The 19,730-nt window shown below is 55.9% G+C and overlaps 6 protein-coding genes across 6 annotated transcripts; 4 read left to right on the forward strand and 2 right to left on the reverse strand.

The window, feature by feature from the left end:
• The first annotated feature begins 1,554 nt into the window (after positions 1-1,554).
• IWZ02DRAFT_181095 (uncharacterized protein) lies at positions 1,555-3,320 on the forward strand. Its single transcript, XM_066762292.1, has 2 exons — positions 1,555-2,895; positions 2,959-3,320. The coding sequence occupies exons 1-2, from the start codon at positions 1,706-1,708 to the stop codon at positions 3,269-3,271; spliced, it is 1,503 nt and encodes a 500-aa protein (XP_066625260.1). The 5' UTR covers positions 1,555-1,705; the 3' UTR covers positions 3,272-3,320.
• Positions 3,321-3,846: 526 nt separating this feature from the next.
• Positions 3,847-5,067, forward strand: IWZ02DRAFT_181204 (uncharacterized protein). The gene has a single exon (XM_066762295.1). It carries the CDS (start codon positions 4,055-4,057, stop codon positions 4,865-4,867), a length of 813 nt encoding a protein of 270 aa, XP_066625261.1. The 5' UTR covers positions 3,847-4,054; the 3' UTR covers positions 4,868-5,067.
• Positions 5,068-6,581: 1,514 nt separating this feature from the next.
• IWZ02DRAFT_181228 (calcium-binding mitochondrial carrier protein-like protein Aralar1) lies at positions 6,582-9,129 on the reverse strand. The gene is made up of 4 exons (XM_066762296.1): positions 8,703-9,129; positions 7,461-8,648; positions 7,249-7,411; positions 6,582-7,198 (listed from the first exon to the last, which is right to left on the reverse strand). The coding sequence occupies exons 1-4, from the start codon at positions 8,883-8,885 to the stop codon at positions 6,624-6,626; spliced, it is 2,109 nt and encodes a 702-aa protein (XP_066625262.1). The 5' UTR covers positions 8,886-9,129; the 3' UTR covers positions 6,582-6,623.
• Positions 9,130-10,128: 999 nt separating this feature from the next.
• IWZ02DRAFT_468063 (uncharacterized protein) lies at positions 10,129-11,561 on the reverse strand (the record flags this gene model as incomplete). Its single annotated transcript, XM_066768604.1, has 4 exons — positions 10,129-11,100; positions 11,149-11,249; positions 11,325-11,407; positions 11,542-11,561. The coding sequence occupies 4 exons, from the start codon at positions 11,559-11,561 to the stop codon at positions 10,129-10,131; spliced, it is 1,176 nt and encodes a 391-aa protein (XP_066625263.1).
• A 139-nt stretch (positions 11,562-11,700) lies between these two features.
• Positions 11,701-13,065, forward strand: IWZ02DRAFT_181275 (uncharacterized protein). The gene is made up of 3 exons (XM_066762297.1): positions 11,701-11,803; positions 11,858-12,768; positions 12,821-13,065. The coding sequence occupies exons 2-3, from the start codon at positions 11,862-11,864 to the stop codon at positions 12,868-12,870; spliced, it is 957 nt and encodes a 318-aa protein (XP_066625264.1). The 5' UTR covers positions 11,701-11,803; positions 11,858-11,861; the 3' UTR covers positions 12,871-13,065.
• A 1,471-nt stretch (positions 13,066-14,536) lies between these two features.
• Positions 14,537-19,489, forward strand: IWZ02DRAFT_372069 (Bromodomain-containing AAA ATPase protein; the record flags this gene model as incomplete). Its single annotated transcript, XM_066764606.1, has 3 exons — positions 14,537-15,126; positions 15,166-15,511; positions 15,764-19,489. 3 exons carry the CDS (start codon positions 14,537-14,539, stop codon positions 19,487-19,489), a joined length of 4,662 nt encoding a protein of 1,553 aa, XP_066625265.1.
• Positions 19,490-19,730: the final 241 nt, after the last annotated feature.

The raw sequence follows: 19,730 nt of genomic DNA on the forward strand, positions 1-19,730 counted from the left end.
ATCAAGGTGCACAAAGTGTAAGCACCGCCCGCGCGTGGCTGAGGGCTGAGACCGAGGCAGGACTGCGGCTCAGCTGAACAAGACTACAAAAAGGCAAAATGATGGCGGCGGGTAGTATGACGAGGAGGCAGTTCCGGGCAGTTGTTGTCGTCGAGGGCGGGCAGCGGGGGGGAGAGAGAGTTTGTCGAGGGAGCAGATGACCAGCTAAGTATCAGCTGAGAAAGGGTCTGCGCTGTGGCAGTGGACAGGATGTGATTGGGCGCAGCAGGATGCAGCAAAATACATACTCAGGCAGCGCGGGCGGGTACTTGGAGATTGGATTGGACTGGATTGGATCGGATTGGTATTTGGGCAGCTGAGGAGCGGGGGGGTTCTCGACGGCACGGAGGGACGGAAATGGTTGGACGAGGCTGCGGCAGAGGGTTGGGATGACCCTTTCCCGGGGAGGTGCTGAAGTGAGTGAACTGAAGGCCATTGATTGATTGCCATTACGCGTTGCTCAAACCCGGCGACGATTGCAGCAGGTCTCGACGGGCCCGTCGCGTCCCCACACGTGCACCCTCACATGCTAGGGAATCCCCATACATCCCTCCTCCCTATCACGCCTATCTAGCTACCTACCCAGTACCTACCGACCCGACCGACCGGAGCGGCTCTTCGTTTCGCCACGGAGGCTGAATGACTCGACTCCCGGCTTCCCCGCCGCCCATTGGTGCTGTACGAGTCGAGTCTCAGCCTCGCCCACGGCCAATCCAATCTGCACTCGGCTCGACTACTGTACAGTACAGTACCATTGACGCCTCGAGCGAGCGAGAGAGAGAGAGAGAGAGAGAGAGAGAGATAGTTGCAGCCTGCCTACGCGATTTCTCCCTTCTCCTCCTCCTCCTCCTCCTCGTCCTCCTCCTCCTCCTCGCCTTCATTGACTCCATCCATCCTCCGCTCTCCACCGCTCAGCTGTCATCAACCGTCTGCATCCATCATCACCACCACCTCCTCCTCCTCCTCCTCCTCCTCCTCATCCACACTCCAGTCCTGCCGTCCCACCGCTGCGCAACCTGCCCCGCCAGCCAGCGCGCCTCGCGCACCCTCCATCGGAATTCTCGTCCCTCGATCCCTTCTGTATCACCGACCTAGACGTTTGCGATCGGCGCTTAAGCTTCGAGCCCGTCTTCCGGTTGAGCCTCACGCCCGCCAACCAGCCAGCCTCGTTGCACCGCGGTACGTGATGCCACCTGCTTACTCTGCCCTTCCGTCCTCTTAATTCTCCGCTGTGGCTGCTCCTCGGTCCTACTGCCCAAGCTCCACGCGTAACTTCCAAGTCCCCCAAAACTCTCAACCAACTGCGAGATTACCTGCCCTAATTCGCCATCTGCCGAGCCTTGGTCTAAACATTCATCCTCGTCCATCCTCGTCCATCCTCGTCCACCCTCATCCGCCCGCCCGCCCGTCTGCCTGCCTGTGCTAACCGCTACTGGCCCAACTCCAGCTTCACAGACACTCAGGCCCCTGCATTCGCCTCATTCTCTCCCCACAAAGAGACGTGCTCCCCGTCGTGCCTGGAAATTAGCTCTCTCTAGCTCAGGATCATCTCCCGGAATCTGCCCTATCAACCCAAAAGAGAGAAGGAAAGAAGAAAAAAAAAAAAAAAAATTCATTCCTTCCCCGTCACCAAGAGGCTCATGAGCCTCTACACCTCTCCGACCGGATGTCCCACTACGACTCCGACGACGCCTTGCACAAGTCGCCCGGCTTGCAGCCCATCAGGTTAAAGTCAACTCCATCACCGTCGCCTGACCGCTCGCCGCAACCGCTGACCAAAGGCTCCAACACCTCGTCGCTGCCTCATCGCAAGAAGCGCCGCCCCTCCACCTCGCTGGGCGACAGGGCCTTGCTCCTCAGCCTCGACCCCAACAACCCTAGCATTGCAAACGCTGCCCTCACCCATCCGCTTGACGCTGGATCCGACGAGGACTTCGTGTCCGAGGACGAAATGTCCAACGAACTCGAGCACGTCGCCCAAAGCGTGCTCAAGCTCACCGGCGGAGCTGTCCAGCAGCCGCAAAACAATGCCGACCATGATATGGAGGCGCAACCGCAAAAGACAACCATCAGCAACGGGCTTCCCACTCCAGACAATCTGGTCAGTTCCGAGGGAATAAATCACGAGTCGTTGAACGAGCGGATAAGGAATGCTGCCCCTTCGATGCCTGAGCGTACCGGCGCGCGTTTGCCACCATTTCAACACCCCATTTCGCCCTGTCGCGACGGTCCTCATGCCACATCTACGACGGAGTCCTTGCCTCCGTTTCAAGTAATTTCCGACATGGCCCAGGAGGCAAACGAGAAGCAGGAGCAGGAGCAGGAACGCCAGCGCGCCGCAAGCTTCTCCCGCGAGCGCGAGCGAGCAACCAGCTTTTCCCACCGACACTCCATTTCCAGCGGCCCGCCCGCTCTGTCGCCCCTGGTTGGGCGAACACCTCTGAACACTGCTGGCCCATCTCCTCCAGCCCAGCTGCCGCCTGGTAATCCACTGAGTCCGGTCAGCCACAACGGCGCAGACGCCGCCCTCTCGAGTCAGGATCCCTTCATGAAGCGATCACCACCGTCTGGCACGGCCGGTTTTCCCTTCATGGGCAGGAGACCTAGTCAACTATCCGACTGGCCCGACATGTCGTTTCCACCAGCTCCGCAGTCTGCCTCGAGCACCGGGACCGTGTCTGACACGCACAGTCCGCCGGGGATCAGGCTAGAACATCATCGCATGAGCATTGACGGCATCACAAACAGCGGGCCAGCAACAGCCCTCACCCACATTCCGCCCCACAATTCCACGGGCTTCAAGTGCGATTATCCGGGGTGCACCGCGCCGCTGTTCCAAACGCAGTATCTGCTCAAGTGAGTTCTCTTGGACCTCTCCTCGCGCCCTTCCGCGACCCTGATGCGCTAACGGCAAAACAGCTCCCACGCCAATGTTCACAGCCAAGCCCGCCCGCACTACTGCCCAGTCCCCGGCTGCAGTCGTGGTGAAGGTGGCAAAGGCTTCAAGAGGAAGAATGAAATGATTCGCCATGGTCTGGTCCACGACTCGCCTGGCTACGTCTGCCCGTTCTGCCCGGAGCGCGATCACAAATATCCGCGACCAGATAACCTGCAGCGACATGTGCGCGTCCACCATGTCGACAAGAGTAGGGACGATCACCAGCTCCGCGAGGTCTTGTCGCAGCGGCCCGAAGGAGGCGGCCGGGGCCGTCGCAGGCGCGTCGGCTCCTAGGACGGGCCCCCCCCCCCCCCCCCCCCCCCCCCCCTCTCCCGTCTCCTCCGACACTCTTCTCCAAACTTTCTCAAACGGCCAACAACGCTGTCTGTCTTCTATACGTATCCCGGCGTTACTTTTTCCCTTCCCGCAAACCTTGATACCCGTCTGCAACGCGAGACGTTTCCGACGGCAGAGAAACATGTCAAAGGGTTTTTTTTTTTTTTTTTTACCCGTCGATTTTGAGATCTTTGCCCGATTTTGGGAGAGGAGTTCATGTGTGATTGGGCTTCAAAGAAAAGCCTCTTTCCCCCCGGCGGTGCCATGGTGGCTGTTGCTCCCCCGCACTTACGATTCTCTTCTTTCGCTTGCGGCTCGGCTGTAAGGCATGAAGTGTTGCCGCAGAGCTTGCTCGCATCGGCAACCCTAAATGCCGCCGCACCTTTTTTCTTTCTAGCTTTCGCCTTTTTGATATCCCCCCGGTCCATGTTGATTTGTATCCACCATCACAGCCCCATATGACGAGTTTCATTGTTTCCATTTGATCGCCTCTATCGGGCAAGATTTTGTGCGCCCGTCCTCGTTGTTATGTGTGTTCAAATTTTTTTTTCTTTCCATCTCTTTTGGTGTTTGATTCCCCGTGGCCAATGATGTACTACATGTTCCGGTCGCTACGATGCTCTTTCCCTCGCTTTGAAAAATTTCTTCTTCATTGAAAGCTTTGAAGCTTCGCTTTTTCAGGAGACGCGGGATGTGTTTGATTTGCTTGGGCTTCTTCGTTGTGCGCTTGTCCATCGCGACATGTCTCGCACTTGCAACCATCGAGGCTCGGGGTCCAGCCAAACGAACGTCCATCCCTTTAGGCGTCGAACGGGGTTTTCTCGTTCGAGCCTTGGTTACAACAGCGGTGGTTTGGTGTTGCTCTCAGCGCCGTGCGTATCGGCGGCGCTGGCGAGAGAAGAGGCAATGGTGGCTGGCGGCTGTGCAGATTCTCTTCCATATCCCCTCCCGCTGTTCTTCGACGGTGGTCGGTGGGTCGGCTTCTCTCCTCTCGACTCTTTTTTTCCTTCTTTTTTCATTGCCTTTTCCCCAGTCGTCGGCTTTTTTCCCGTCTCTTACAGGGTTGTCTATACCCCTCCTGTCTCCTTGCCCTTTCTCTTTTTCTTCCTTTCCTTCTCACCTGTCCTCTTTGAGATTATGCTTGCGGATGGACGGAGTACTACCAGCCCTCTGGAGGAGCTATTCCTCTGGAGGAGGGAAGCAGGAAAGCAAAGCAAAGCAACGGAAAGGAGGCAAAAAGCAAAGCTGAAGAATGATGACTGGATGAACGACGGTCAACGGACGATTGATTGGGCCAACGCGAATGAACACGGACACTTGAGGTTTCGAGAGACCAGACGAGGCGCGCGTATTTCTTTTAGGATTCTTCAACGTGGTCAGCTGGTCTCACTGCGTTGCGTTGCGTTGCGCAAGGGAGGGAGGCAGGGAGGGATGGCAAATCTGCTACTGCTGCTGCTGCTGCTGCTGCTGCTACTGCTCCTATGCTACCTTTTTCCAGCACTGCGCCAAGCTGAGTCTTATGCCTCTTCTCAGAATGCCTCTGCCAGCTACTAGCCGTCACTTGAATGCCAAAATGCAAATGCGAGACGACGTCCTGCCTTGCCCTTGTCCTAACGGACGGGGCGGTAGCCGGCTTCTTTTCCTTTCTTCTGATAAAACCGTCTCCGCCGAGCTTTTCGTCATGTCTCATCATGCCATGCATACTGAAGCGTTAACCCTTGCGCTAGTGACGACGGTGACTGGTTCGCCCAAACTGTTCCTACGCATACGTTGTGTTGTCATCTGCATCCGTCCATCCAGTCAACCAGTCTGTCAGTCTGTCAGTGTTGAGGTGAAAGGCAGCCATTGACATTATTCGTTCATTCACAGGCGAAAATCATTTACGTTCTATGAATAAATCTAACCAGCCAGCCAGCCAGCCAGCCAGCCAGCCAGCGTCATGCATCCATACATACGCACGCATCTATCAACGCAACCCAATCCAACCCAATCCCATCCCATCCCATCCCATCTCCTCCAACACAAGCCATTATCTCATCTCATCTCGTCTCATCCCATCCCATCTCATCTCGTCTAGTCTAGTCCGGTCCGGTCTGGTCTGGTCTGGTCTAGTCTTGACCTTCTACATCTTTCCTTCTTTCTTTTCCAATCCACACACAGCGCGGCTCTTCCTTCCCATCCCGCATCCGCAGTCTACGCTTTTGTTCTAGGAAAAACTGTTGTTCTGTTGTCATCCGTCTGTCCATCTATCTGACTGTTGACGGTTGACGGTTGACTGATGGAAGAGAGAGAGACGAAGAGAGAGAGAGAGAAAGAGAGAGAGAGAGAGAGAGACAAAGAGAGAGAGAGAGAAAGAGAGAGAAAAAGAGCATCTGACTAATGTGACGGCTGCTGCACATCGTCTACCAATCAGCGCATCTACAGGGCCCCTGCTCTTCTCTTCTTCCCTTCTCTTCTCTTCGTTGCCCAATCAATCAACCTACCCTCTCATCCACTCATCATCCGTTCCTATGTCTAGTTTGCGATTGAGGAGGGAAAAAATAAAAAATAAAAAATAAAAAAACCGACTGACCCGACAGGGACACAAAAAATATCCGGACAAGGAAGGAAAGCATTGGTAAAAGCTCGACAAGCGCCGAGAACAAAAGGTGAACGATGAATGGTGAACCGAAAGGAGGACGACGACGAAAGAGGAAGGAGAGGAAGGGGACTTGCTTTTTTCTTGTGCTGACCTGCTTTCTTACGTTCTTGCTTTCTTGCTGCCTGTCTGTCTGTCTGTCTATCCGCTTGTCTCAATCGTGTTACTGCAACCACCACCACCAAATCACGCATCTATTTTCTTTTCTCCATCGGTCATCTCTATTCTTGACGCACTCACTTCATCCATCCATCCAACCAACCATGTAATCCACCCCCCGCAGCCCCCATGTCTACCGTCGTACGCAAGTCGGGGGAGAAAAGAAAAGAGGAAGGGAAAAAAAACAAACCGAACCAGACCCAGGAAAGGGAAGGGAAGGAAAAGAAAAGGTATCACGCCCATCGCCATGCAGCCGAATGATTCATGCGAACGCACCAAAACTAAGGGCTCGCGCGCGAATGCTCCCACCGCGCCTACGCGACGCACGCTTGGAGGCTCTCAACAACAATGCGCAAGCGCGCACGGAAGGAAGCTCCCACCGATGACGCGCGGCCGCGCTTGGAGGCTCCAAACACAAGGACGTCAATGAAGCCCCGCGCGCGAATGCTCCCAGCTCACGCGCAAGAGGTAGACGGTGAGTCAGAAGCGTGAATGCTCCCAGCGCACAGCGCCTCACTTATTTGCACCGTTCTGCACAATCTTACCGCCGAAGCCGGGGAAGCCCTCCCAGCGCTGGCCCTGGGGTAGCTTAGGGCGGCCAAAGTTCTCGTCGAGGTCGAGGATGATCTTGAGGGCGTTGCGCGAGCGGAGGTAGGGCAAGGGCGCCTTGGCCTCGGCGAGGCCGACGGCGGGCTCGGTGTGGCCGGCCGCCTCGCCGTGCGTGGCCGAGCCCGGCATAGGCAGCAGGTTCTGGAGGACTTCGTAGCCGGCAAGCGTGAAGCCGAATTGCGGCGACGAGCGCAAGATGCGTGCGGGACCGCCCTTGAAAAAGGCGCGGAAGCCTTCTTGCTGCCAGATGAGCTTGGCGGCGTGACGGAGCGATGTGTAGGTTGCCTCGCCCTTGCGAGCCTCAACTTGAAGACGCGTCTTGATGACATCGGCCGGGGTAGTCAGGTAGGCAGCAGGCATGCCGGCAATGGCACCTGCGGTGAGCAACTGGATGATGCCGAGCTTCTTGGTTGGGGACTCGCCAAAGTAGTCACGCTTCAAGTGATTGTACGTAGGGAAGTAGATGGCGGAGAAAGGCACTGTTACAGGTTAGAAGGATCACCGGCCAACTATAGGAAGAAAGACTTGCCGTCGCGAAGAAGACAGGCGCTGGCACCCTTGTAGAGACCAACGAGACCCAGGTTGCGGACGATCCACATGGCTGAACGGCGCGGGGCACCCTCGACCGTCTTTGCGATTTCACCTTGCACCTGGAGGCGAATCTTGACAATCTCAAGCGGATTGGTGAAGATCTGGGACAGCATCAGATATGTCCCTAGACAAGACAGCAAAAGCACTCACCACTTGACATCCACCAGCCATACCACCGGCCAAAATCTCATAAGGCCACCAAATGGCGCCCGTCTTCTTGTCCGTGAATTTGCCGCGGACCAGGTCATTGACGGTAAGCTTGATGGCCTTTTCAGGGGCAACACCAACAAGCTGAGGAAGAACACCAGAGTAAAGACCGCGAACGCCCTCGTTCTTGATCACCTTTTGGAAACAGTCAATCGAGTTTTTGTAAAGCACGTTGCCGACGCGCTGGCCGCGCTGGTTCTGCATACGCGTCTTGACCAAGTCGATGGGGTAGACCATGAAGGCACCAAACGCACCCGCCAAACTGCCCAGCGCAAAATGGTGGACCGACTCGAGCACGTCGTGCATAAAGTTCTTGGCCGTGGACGAGGCCTTGGAAGCAATGTCACTCGAGTCTGAGTCGTCGTGGTAGGTGTGCCAGGACGCGTCCAGCACCTTGGCAAAGTCGGACAGACCGAGACGGCCAGAGGGCTCGTCGAGGCCGGCAAAGTGGAAGAGAATGTCAGCCTCCATGGGCGTGAAGAGCGAGAAGCGCGTGATGCGAGCTGCCTCGTTGAGAAAATCTGTCCTGGTGATCTTGCCATCACCGCTCTTGGTCGTCGCATTGCGGATGATGAGCTCGACCAAGTCCATTTCCCGAATCATGTTCTGGAACGCGCGCACATTGGCGTAAGAGATCTTGCTGCCCGCGGAAATGTTGCAGAGCGTGTGCAAGTGCTCGAGCAAGTGGTCGGAAAGCTTGTGGCCAGCGGTCTCGAGGATGATGCGCTGAAACTCCTCGGGCTCAATGTAGCCGTCGCCGTTCTTGTCAAAGTGCAAAAAGGCCTGTCTCACGCGCTCGCCCTGCAGGCCGCGCAGCATCTGCGAGAATTGCGGATACGTCATGGTGTGGCGCTTGTTCTTGCGGCCAATGTACAGCGACGCCCATTCCGAGCTCCAGTCAAATGGCAACGAGTCATCGCCCTTGTGTAGGTTGTATATCTCGAGGAACTTTCCAAAGCTGACCTGGCCGGTGCCCTCGACGTCAAAAAGGCGAAAGGCAAGCTCATACTCGGCGTCGGGTTTTGAGATGAGGTTGTTGTAGAAGCTCCAGTCTTGAAGCGTCACGCGGCCGGTTTTCTTGCGGTCTGCGACGAGAAAGAGGATGCCGTACTGGTCACGCTTGATTTTGTGCTGTGAAGGTGAGCGTTAGAGTCAGACGGCGTCGCAAGGCGCATAGGGGCTCACAAAGTCTTCGGTTGAGGGCACGACCGAGTCAATGAACTGGTCCTTGCCGAGATAATACTCGCCGGTGGTGTCGTCCTTGACGGCGTGCGCAAAGAAGATGGACCTCGCGACGTCGGTGAGGTTCGGCTCCTCGGTTGTGCCAAGCAGAGCTCCAGTCACGCTTTCCTTAATGGCGGCAGCCATGTTGAACGCCGGCACCGAGAGGTCGCAAGCGGTGAGGAGAAATGGGGGGTGTCGAGGGAGTCGGTGCGCAACAATGGCAATGGCAATGGCAATGGGCGACGCGGCGGAGGGAAGGGTCGGGTGAGAGAAGCGGAAGCGAACAGAATGTTGGGGTTAGGTCCAGTCTGGGGAAAGAGGGCGGGCGGGTGTGGAGAGAGGGAGGGAGAAGGATTTGGAGCCTCAGCCTCAATTCATTGTGAGTGAGGTGTAAAGCTGCACTGTAAAAGTGCCACTGCACTGCCAGCCTGCCAGCCAGCCAGCCAGCCAGCCAGCCATGGGGCTGCCGCGCTAGTCGGATGGTTCCGGGCGTCGTGACTGTAGGGCGCGCGCCCCTTCTGGCCGGCGCCATGACTACCTGGGTGTCTCTCTCTCTCTCTCTCTCTCTCTCCCTCCCTCTCTCCCTCTCTACAGCACTTTCTGCAGCGCTTCCGGGTTCCTGGCGCCCTGTGAAGACTCAATCTCAGGGTCTGCAAATTCCGCTCTGGACTCTGGTACCTGGATACACTCCAGCTAGTCGATCTGCATCTGTCCTCGCTTCCTTCGGTTCGAGCGCCCAATTGCCCGACCTGCGTCTCTAGCCACTCGCCCCCCCCCCCCCCCCCCCCCCCCCCCCCCCCCTTGGACACCCATGCCTCTCTGTCTTTTCCGCCATCGGACTTTTGCCCGACTCCTCTGTCGCTTTCCCTCCGCCCGAACAGCACATGCAACAACAGCTTGCATCAAAGGGCAGCCCTGCCCCGACGTGTGACGGCAGACGCACATGTCCCTATTGGGTCGGCAAGCGGCTGCCAGGGAGCCAGGCCCCCGAGACGAGGGAGAGGCTCTGGTCTAGGTACGGCTGGTTACGGTAGTCTAGTGCGTGCCGAGGCCCGGTCAGACAGCCCAGGTACATGTACCAAACACCATCAAAACACCCGCCCCTTCTCGCCCGCTGTCAACTGTCATCCTGAGACCAGCAATCCGGGGACGCGCAGGTGCCCGCTCCCGGGCCGTGTTCCTCTGTTTCGGCACGCCCACCACTATGCCCCAGAGATCGTCACATTTGCGCCCTCGCACTAAAACTGATCTTTCCCTCTTCATTGCGCGTGGTTTTACTATGCGAATCCTGCCCTATATAAACATCCTCTCTTCCCATGTGACTCGGGGGTATTTCATTGAAAGACAGTACAAGTCACATCTGCGTCTATCGTCTTGTATGTACTCTTCATAGAATCAATTGGCCCGGCTCCGTCTCCAATATCGTCTTGAACCTCGCCAGGAACACATTGGCCCGCCTCTCCTCCTCCTTGGGTACGCTAAGGCTGAATACGTTGATGGGAGCTGCAACACCAGCCGAAGCAGTCTTCGGAGCCGCAGTCTTGCCGGGCTCCCCAGCCAGAATATCGATTATGTCGGATTTCTTGGGTAACTTGACTCCCCTGGAAACGGCGGGAATCGCCTGGGTCTGAGGGATGAAGCCACCCCTCGAAGTCGAGGGAATCTTGTTGAGACCCAGGACAGCGTCGAAGAGCTCATCAGCAGTCGGCTGCGCTTTCTTGGATCGGGGCAGCTCCTCGTTTGCAATCTCTCCCGCGCGCTCAAGGAACTCGGACAGCGGGAGAGTCGTGCCGAGCGTCTCCTTGAGGCGCTGCTGGCACTTGAGAACCGCCTCAAGGTTGATCGAGACGGCAATCTCAGTCTCAGGCTTGGGAACGGGCTCTTCGTTGGCTGGGGCGGCAGGCTTTGGCTCCGGCTTCTTGGACGCAGCAACCTTGATGTTGCTCAAGTCGAGGTGGGCCTTCTCCTTGAGCTGCTTGGACAAGGTCGATGCATAGGCGCTGTCAGAAAGACGGCCAACGTAGGCAAGAACATCACCCTTCAGAAGACGCCCGTTGGGGCCCGTGGCCGGAATCTTGTCGGCGTCCTCCTTGGAGAGACCGTTGGCTTGAAGTGTGAATAGAACCGAAGGGTACAAGGGGTATGTTTGCTTCTGGGCCTTTCCAGGAGGGCTGGTGGCCGATTTGCCAGATTGAGGAGCAGAGGGAGCAGGAGCGGCGGGCTCAGCTTGCTTCGGCGCAGCCGCCTTGGGGGCAGAGGTGGCCTCTTCCGGGATCTCGAGCGTACTAAGGTCGTCGCCAGGTTCCGCAAGAACTGCAATGCGCTGACCAACCTGAATGGTCTTGGAGCCATCGCCAGCCTAAAGCTGTCAGTGTTTGCCCAGAAACTCCACGAGCTGAATCCATACAATGATCTTGGCAAGGATACCATCATCCTGGGCCTCGACGTCCATTTGCGCCTTGTCCGTCTCAATCTCCAGCAGCACATCGCCAGCGGAGAATGACTCTCCTATTCCAAGTCAGATTCATTATTTGGCCCCCGTAGTACACATTTCCTGGCTCCTCATTATTGTCGAAACCGTACCTTCTTTGACCTTCCAGCTCGCAATGTTGCCCTCGGTCATTGTAGGAGACAGGGCCGGCATCTGGAAGTTTTGCGCTGCTGCGCTGGGCGTCGAGGTGCGAAAGCCTACATCAGAGAGTCAGCGCAAATTGTCAGGTCGAGGGCACCCGGAGGCTGACTTCTGCTGCCAACATTCTTGCTCAGCTGGCGACCAGCAGCTCGGGCGGACAGTCTGCACGCGGCACTCAGCGAGGCCATCTTGACCGGCGAGGCGACAATGCCTCTAAAGTGATGCGAGGAAGAAGCGTGAAGGCGAAGGTGTGTGAAGACGGACGTCGGATTGGAGTGTTGGGAGTGGAAAAGAGCGGGTTGCGTCGGAGCTTTTGGCGGGGACGGGCGGGCGTTTGGTCGGATCTCCGTTGAGCTGCGGATTTCATCTTTGGGTGACACCAAACGGTCAGCGAAGCTACAACGCGCTCTTTCGCGCGTAAAGAAGACTCGTAAGTTTCTGTTGTCTCTCATGTCGTCTTGGAACCGAACATTGATGCTCACAGGGCCATGAAATCCTTTTCACCAGGCATCTTCAAACTGCATCGCCCGACCTACGTCCAATTACCACCATGTCTTCGACCATGCACCTTCTCAGGTCGACCCCCCAGTCAACCAGTTTTCCTTTATAGCGCACGCTTCCTACACTCCACCCGTTCAAATCTTGCCGACGTCAAGGTCGCCACCAAATCCAATGACCTTCAGAAAGCCAACCCCAATATTCCCAAGCCAAAGGACTTTGACACCATCGGCGGTGTGCACAATCTCCTTGGTAGAGAAGGGTACGCCGTCATCAGGGAGCTTTCCACAGCAAAAGAGCCCGTCGTCTTGTACAAATCGCCGCCGCAGCTCGGCTTTCGCCTAGCAGCATATCTACAATCCTTGGGCACATTCGCGGCCTCCGAAGCCACTGGCGCCATTCTGTTTCCTGCCGGGCAGGAGGTAGGCGCGGGAAAATTTGTCCTCGTTACACTTGGCTTCACGGCGGTGATGTGGTCAGTCCTGGGCATGTGGATCGCCGGCGCACCAATGAATGTCGTGCGAAGCATCACTGCTGTGCCAAAGCGGCAGTCGGCACCTGGCTCCAGCGTGGGGCGCAAGGTGCTGATGCTGCGGATAGAGTACACTTGGATGCCGTTGCTCAAGAACAAAGTGGTGGAGGTGCAGCCTATGGAGTTGATGGCCAAGGAACCCATTGGCCGGTTTGCTTGGGCGTACCAGCGAGCGACTGAAGCTCGTGATGCAAAATTCAAGTCGAACTTTCTACTCTCGATGCTAGGACCAGTGGCGAATGGATCCCGCAAAATACTCGATTGGACAAAAATGTCTCTCTTGAGGCAAAGACTAATTCCGTTAGATTTTCCCGGTGGCAAGGTAAAGGTCGACTTTGCTGGTACTTTTCCGAAGGGAGAATTGGGTGAGTGTGTTTCCTGACGCTTTCCATTATTTGCATGCTGATGTTTCCTTAGCTATCGATGCATTGATTCCCTGCAAGGATGAGGGGGACAAAAGATTGTAGGCGCCCTAGAAATAAGACACAAGAATGGAGAGGAGAGGGGACGCTGCTTCCATGACATGTAAAGATTAGCAGAGTGTGATGGATCTCTACAGAGAGATCAAGCAGTTGAAATCATCCCAGCGAGAGCAAGTTTCAATGGTTGCATTCTACACAAGAAGTTTTTCGTAAGAACAAAAAACAGCATCACGAGTAAAGTAACAGTATTCTGGTGCTACTTGACATCGGATGGAGCACAAACTTAGTATGGTGTGGATTCCAGAGGAAGTCGGGGGATGGAAGAATGACCAAGCTTTGACAGAGGACGAGGAGGGAGAAGAGAAGAACGAGCCGGTTACATTTAACTGAAGGCACACGCTTTTCGGAGACTACAATCATCCAAATTGATACAGAATGGTCTCATCGAAAGATTGGCTGTTTACGAAACTACACCTCAGACCTGGCGTGACCGGTAAAACCTCGGCAGGGGTGCAATTTGAGAGCTCAGCGACCGGGCGTGGGCTGCGTGAGGTGGGCTGCCCTGGGCTGGAGCCACCGCACTCTTGGCTCCTCCGTTGTTGCTCCATCCCGCTGGGACAACGCTTCGTCCATCACCAAGGCATCGGATGGCCATCACCACCCTCATCGGAACAAATTCTGGACTAGTTCTATGCAACCGCGTGGTGTTGCTAGTCGCACCCGGGAGCGTCAGGGGGCATCACCAAGGTCAGGTGCAGGCCTTGCAAAGCTGCTTGCGCAAGATGACCAAGAGTCAAATTGGTGATGGAGACGGACGCTGTTGTCGATGCAGAAGGGTAACATGTCGGAACAAAGGGTTTGTTTTGTTGGTTGTTTCGGGCACGACGGGAGTTGATGGCGGGGCACGTGCATCCCCACACAGAAGGACACACCCGCCGGCAAGGAGCTTAATGGCGATAAGGTTTTGAGCCTCAACGGTTCCTGCAGCCGATCACTGGCAGCTAGGGTGCCTGAGAGTGACGGCGACGTCGATGTAAAGTCTCCAGGTACAGGTATGGTCACGGGTCGGGAGTTGCTGAAAATGTGCGGAATTGCGTCGCGGAAGTGAGCTTGAGCTTTTGAACGCCGTTTCGAAGGCGTTCGAGTCCATTTTGACCATCTTGTCATGGGGTGCGTTTAATTGTCGTTATGACCTTCGTGGCCGGGCTGTCGAAGCACTTGTGGTTGTCGCGATGCTGATTGGTTGATGTTGGATCACATAAGCAAGGTTCCGTGAGCCGCACTGTGGCCGCGCTGAACGCGAACCCAAACAACCCTATACCCTCACAACCCTCCCCCATCGCATCAATCCGACCCATCGCGCGCATCTCGAGCGCTGCACTCATTGATCCCATTTTTTCGGTCTTGTCGCTGCACCCTTTGTCGCTCCACCGGCCCGTTTTCCTCCGTTGCGACTCGCCTTTCGCTCAAGCTCCGCAGCTGTCGCAGTCGTCGTCGGTCGGCTGCGGCACGCTGTCAATTGTCACCACCCACGGCTCGTCTTCGACCTGTCGTCGCCTTTTTCATCCCGTACGCTCTCCTTGTCTCCCGTTGCACTTGGCTGGTCGCTCGTTTCGATAGTGTCGTGGATTGTCTCCGCTTACGCCCCACGCCAAAACAGGCTCCCCATTCACCTTTTTCTCTCATCGCACCCGTTCCTTGACACACAACCATGCCTACAAATAAAGAGCGCGCTTTAATCGACTTCGACCCGAACAAATCAGACTCTAACGACGAGGATTTTCAAGACAACCCGTCGTCGCCGCCACGTCGTTCCCGCCACAAGAGAAGGGTCACTAAATCCTCAAGCAAACAACCAAAGAAACGCCGTCGCGGCTACCAAGATTCTGAGGACGACATCATAGACGACGAGGACGACTTGGTTCTGAGCGAACAGTCATACGACTCAAACAGCAGCCACGAGACAGAGGCGGCCGAGACCAATCCCCGCACAGGTCGCCCCGTCAGAAGCGCCATCAAAAACAAACAAGTCAAGTACGAGGAGAAGAGCGAAGAAGACGTCGAAGAGATTGAAGACGATTCCCCAGCACCACCACAAAAGTTGATCGTCAAACTCAAAGTTCCACTGAAGTCTGTGGAACAGTCGACAGGCCGGGCAACTCGCAGATCCACCCGTGCGGCCAGCAAGTCTTTGCAGTCCTCCCAGCCCTCGCGTCGAAGTGCCAGACTGTCTGAAGATCGTGAAGTTCCTCTCCAGTCGCTGTCATACACGAGACGCAGCAGCAGGGCTACTCGTAGCAAGTCACCACAGCAGCATCATCACTACACAAGACGAGGTAGCCGAACTACCCGTAGCAAATCGCCTCAGTCCAACTCACCTCAACGTCCTAACGTGGGTCGAAAAGGACCACGGCCAAGCACTATAATGGAGGCGTCCCAAGAAAATTCTGGACCATCGTTTGAGGTCAATGAACACGAGGAGCAAGAGGCGCAACATCGAGCGGCATCTGTCGCATCCAAAATTCAGTATGAGGGTCAGAAGGAAAAGACCGCTACTCCTCCAGCTGCCCCAGCAAACGACGATGCCGAGATGGAAGAGGAAGTGGTCAAGGAGTCGGAACATGGCTCGCCAGTCGAGGACAGCGATGAAGGCCCCATCACTTGCACTCGAAATCAATCGTCCAAAGTAGATCATCCAACACGTAGACGTGGGGTTTCTGAGCGCGAACTTATGGCATTGCAGGGCCCCTTCGACCGCCCCAACGACCGAAAGCGCAAATCCGCCGAAAGCAGCGATTTCGAACCCGGTGAAGACGACGATAAGCACGATGACGAACTTTCAGACTCCGACGCACCAGCAAGCAAGCGTCAAAAGACCTCGAGCGATGAGAGTATTGGACTTCGATCTTCACGCCGCAGTCGCGCCAAGTCGTCACAGCAAAGCCGCAGACGAAACGACTCGGATGATGAGATTGACCAAGATGAGCTCGCTGACGAAGCAGCTGTCCTGGCAAAGGAAAACAGACGAAGCCGTCGCGAACGCCTTCGCCAGCGTCCCGAAACCAAGATTGTGTATGACCACGCGCCCAGGCTCCGCAATCGTGCGGCCAAGGTCGACTATAAGATTGCCAACCTCCATGACATTGTGCAGCAAGACGAGCTTGCTGAAGAAGCAGCCGATGCTGTCGTCGCGACTCCTTCCCGCAACCGAGGTGGTCGCAAGACGGCTGGCGGATGGCGTCCGCTCTTCTCCGTCCAAGGGCCCTTTGGTGGTATTGGTGGCCGCCCTCCCCTGCTTGGTGGACCTCCTCGGGCGGAACCTCTTGGCGACTTTGACTCTGACAGTAGTGACGACGACATTGGTGGTGGTCAAGCAGCTCCATCTGGGCTGGCTGGTGCCATCGGCAAAACACCAGACGGCAGAGGCCTGCTCGTGCCTGAAAAGACCAAGGATATTACCCAAAAGGGAATCGGCGGTGGACCAGCTGACTTTGGGAAAATCAATCCCAGAAAAAATCTCGCCGACACTGATCCGCTCAGCGTCAACCAGGACATTACCTTTGACAGCGTCGGTGGACTGGCAGATCACATTAACCAGCTCAAGGAAATGGTCACCTTGCCTCTTACGTATCCGGAAATCTTCCGCAAGTTCAAGACGACTCCTCCACGCGGCGTCTTGTTCCATGGTCCACCCGGTACTGGTAAGACTCTCCTCGCCCGCGCTCTTGCCAATGCCGTCAGCACAAATGGCGGCAAAAAGGTCACGTTTTATATGCGCAAGGGAGCGGATGCTCTCAGCAAGTGGGTCGGTGAAGCAGAAAGGCAATTGCGCATGTTGTTCGAAGAGGCTCGCAAGAACCAACCGAGCATCATTTTCTTCGACGAGATTGATGGCATCGCGCCCGTACGGTCCAGCAGGTCTGAGCAGATTCACGCTTCCATTGTGGCCACCCTGCTCGCGTTGATGGACGGCATGGATGATCGTGGCCAGGTGGTTGTGATAGGAGCTACCAACCGTCCTGACTCTGTTGACCCCGCCCTTCGCCGTCCTGGTCGTTTCGACCGCGAGTTCTACTTCCCACTGCCCAACGCGGACGCCCGTCGTGCCATCATCGACATTCACACCAAGGACTGGAGCCCGCCTCTCGATGACAATTTCAAAAATCAACTCGCACATGTGACCAAAGGGTACGGTGGTGCTGATTTACGGGCTCTTTGTACCGAGGCTGCAGTGAACGCAGTGCAAGGAACATTTCCGCAAATCTACCAGTCTTCAAAGAAGCTGGTGATTGATGTCGACAAGATCAAAGTTTCAGCCAAGGACTTTATGATTTCGCTGGACAAGATTGTGCCGTCTTCGGAACGGTCGACCAGCTTCGGTGCTGCACCGTTGTCCAAAGGCAAAGAGCCTCTACTGCGTCAGCAGCTCATGGACATTGTGCGCGTCATTGACGAGGTCATTCCTCCAAAGAAGAAATTGACAGCGCTGGAGGAGGCGCAATACGACGATCGAAACGACAACTTTGGCTTCGAGCGGGAAAACCTCCGCCGCGACTTTGAAAATGGCAGGGTCTTCCGCCCACGACTTCTCATTCGCGGATCCGTAGGAATGGGCCAGCAGGACATTGGAGCAGCGCTGCTGCACAAGTTCGAGGGCATGCATGTGCAATCATTCGACTTGCCAAACCTGCTGGGTGAGGCTGGCAGCTCACCAGAAGCCACCTTGGTGCAGCTCTTCAAAGAAGTGCGGCGTCACAAGCCTTCCGTCATTTACATTCCAAACGTCGACATCTGGCATTCGACTGTGAGCAGAGAGGTCATAACCACCTTCACCGGCCTGCTTCGTACCATGCCAGCCACCGACCCGGTCCTTGTCCTTGGCACGATGGAGCAACTGAGCCACGATGACAAACCAGACCCAGAGATGGTTCGGAATCTCTTTGGCTTCTCGTTGAAGAACCAGTATGAGCTCAAACGCCCCGATGAGAATGCGCGGAAAGAGTACTTCGGCAATATTGTCAACTACATTCGCAAAACGCCAAAAGAATTCCCAGATGCCAATCGCAAGAAGCGCAAGTTTGAGCAACTGGCAGAAGCTGAGGAACCTGCTGCTCCCCCCACTCCAGCACCTTCAAAGGACGAACTAAAGGCACTGAAAAAACGAGACCGTCACATTTTGAACTTGTTGAAGATTGCCATACAGCCAATCATGGAACAGCTCAAACAAAAGTATCGCAAGTTTCGCAACTCTGTCATCGACGACAGTCAAATCCGTTATCTCTACGAGGAAGAAAACCCCGATATCCTCACGACTGACGTACCGGATGAGATGCGCTTAGCTGGAGATCGGCCTTTTGAGCTCGCGTACGACCGCAATGGCGAGAAGGGCCTTCTCGAAGTTGCGACCAAAAAGTTTTACTACAACCTCAACCTTGCCGGCATTGAGGAGCGTCTGTCTAACGGATACTACAAGAGGCCCAAAGACTTCTTGGACGACATTGTCAAGCTTGCGAAGGATGCAAAGAACTTGGGCGACGTTGAGAGGATCCTCAAAGCGAACGAGATTCTAACCAACGTGGAGGTCGACATGGCCAAGCTCGAGTTCGCAGACCCAGAACTGTGCACCGCTTGTGAACAGGTGTACCAGAGGGAGCAGGAACGTCTCAAGAAGCTTGAAGAGAAGGCCAAGACCGCGGGAGCCAACGGCCAAGAGATTACCGAAGTGCGGGCCAATGTGCCTCCTACTCATGGGGCTTCGCAGCCCGAGACTGAGAGTACTGGTCCCATCATGCTTGGGGAACGTGTCCCCGGACAACGACTACCCCCGGTAACGCCCACACGTCGCATCGGCCCAAGCCCGCTCTCCAACGGCGTGACTGTTGAAGAGCGACAGCGCGAAAGCCATGGCACCGCCGGCGGCACTGACACGACTCGTGGTGAGGACAGTCAGGAACAAGACTCCTCGATAATGGAGCAGCATCGCGACAAGCGACTGCGACTCGACGAGCACAGCGGCCCGGATACCCAGGGTACTCAAGGCTTCAACCGCTCCCAGCGTTCGGGCCACACGCAAATGGCAGCAGGCACTCAGCCCGGCGATTATCAGAATAGCGCATCAACGACAACATCCGGCCAAAAGACTTCGGATCGCTCTCACCGCTCGTCGGCGCCCTTCACCAATACTCAGAGCACCAATGGCGTTGGCTCTGGAGCCCATCCCGACTTTGCTTCGGGTCCCGCTCAGTCTGGTGGATCTGAAATCCCCGACACCCAGGAAGCCTTCGCCAGCAGCCAACCCACAGGCTCGCAGCCTTCTCAGTCGTCTCAGACGCACTTCGCCACCCCATCGATCCCACAATCCCGTCCGCAAACGGCCATTTCAAGCTTGCTCAACAACAATGAGTCACAGGAGCAACCTCCACCAAAGCTCATCCTCGACGAAGACCAGCTCATCACACTGCACGATGAACTCTCCCGTCGGAGCTCAGGCCTGTCTGTTGAGCAGCTGGAGCAAGTCAACAGCGCCATCATGCAGGCCATCTGGAGCCTTCGAGGCGAATGGAACCGTAACGTTGTTCTGCAGAGCGCGATGGTGGCCTTCAACGACACAATCAAAGATATTGAAGAGATGCAAAGGGTCTTCGATCCCAGCCAGCCAGAATAGGGCAAGGCTAGTGGTTCCGACTTAGGATTTTTGCTCGCGGTGAATCCACAAACACTTCTTTACGATAACAGCCAGCCATCGATGCGTCTTTTCTGGCCGCCTTGTACACCTCTTGCCGACCGTCTAGTACATCCACCTATTATAGGGACCAGCTTCCCAGGAGTGGATAGACCACACAGTTCCCCAAATTATGGATAACGCTGGTGGCCTGTTGCTTGAGCACAGCTCGCTAATGGCACAC

Source organism: Phyllosticta citriasiana (assembly GCF_038021145.1).
Source record: "Phyllosticta citriasiana strain CBS 120426 chromosome Unknown IWZ02scaffold_3, whole genome shotgun sequence".
NCBI lineage: Eukaryota > Fungi > Ascomycota > Dothideomycetes > Botryosphaeriales > Phyllostictaceae > Phyllosticta > Phyllosticta citriasiana.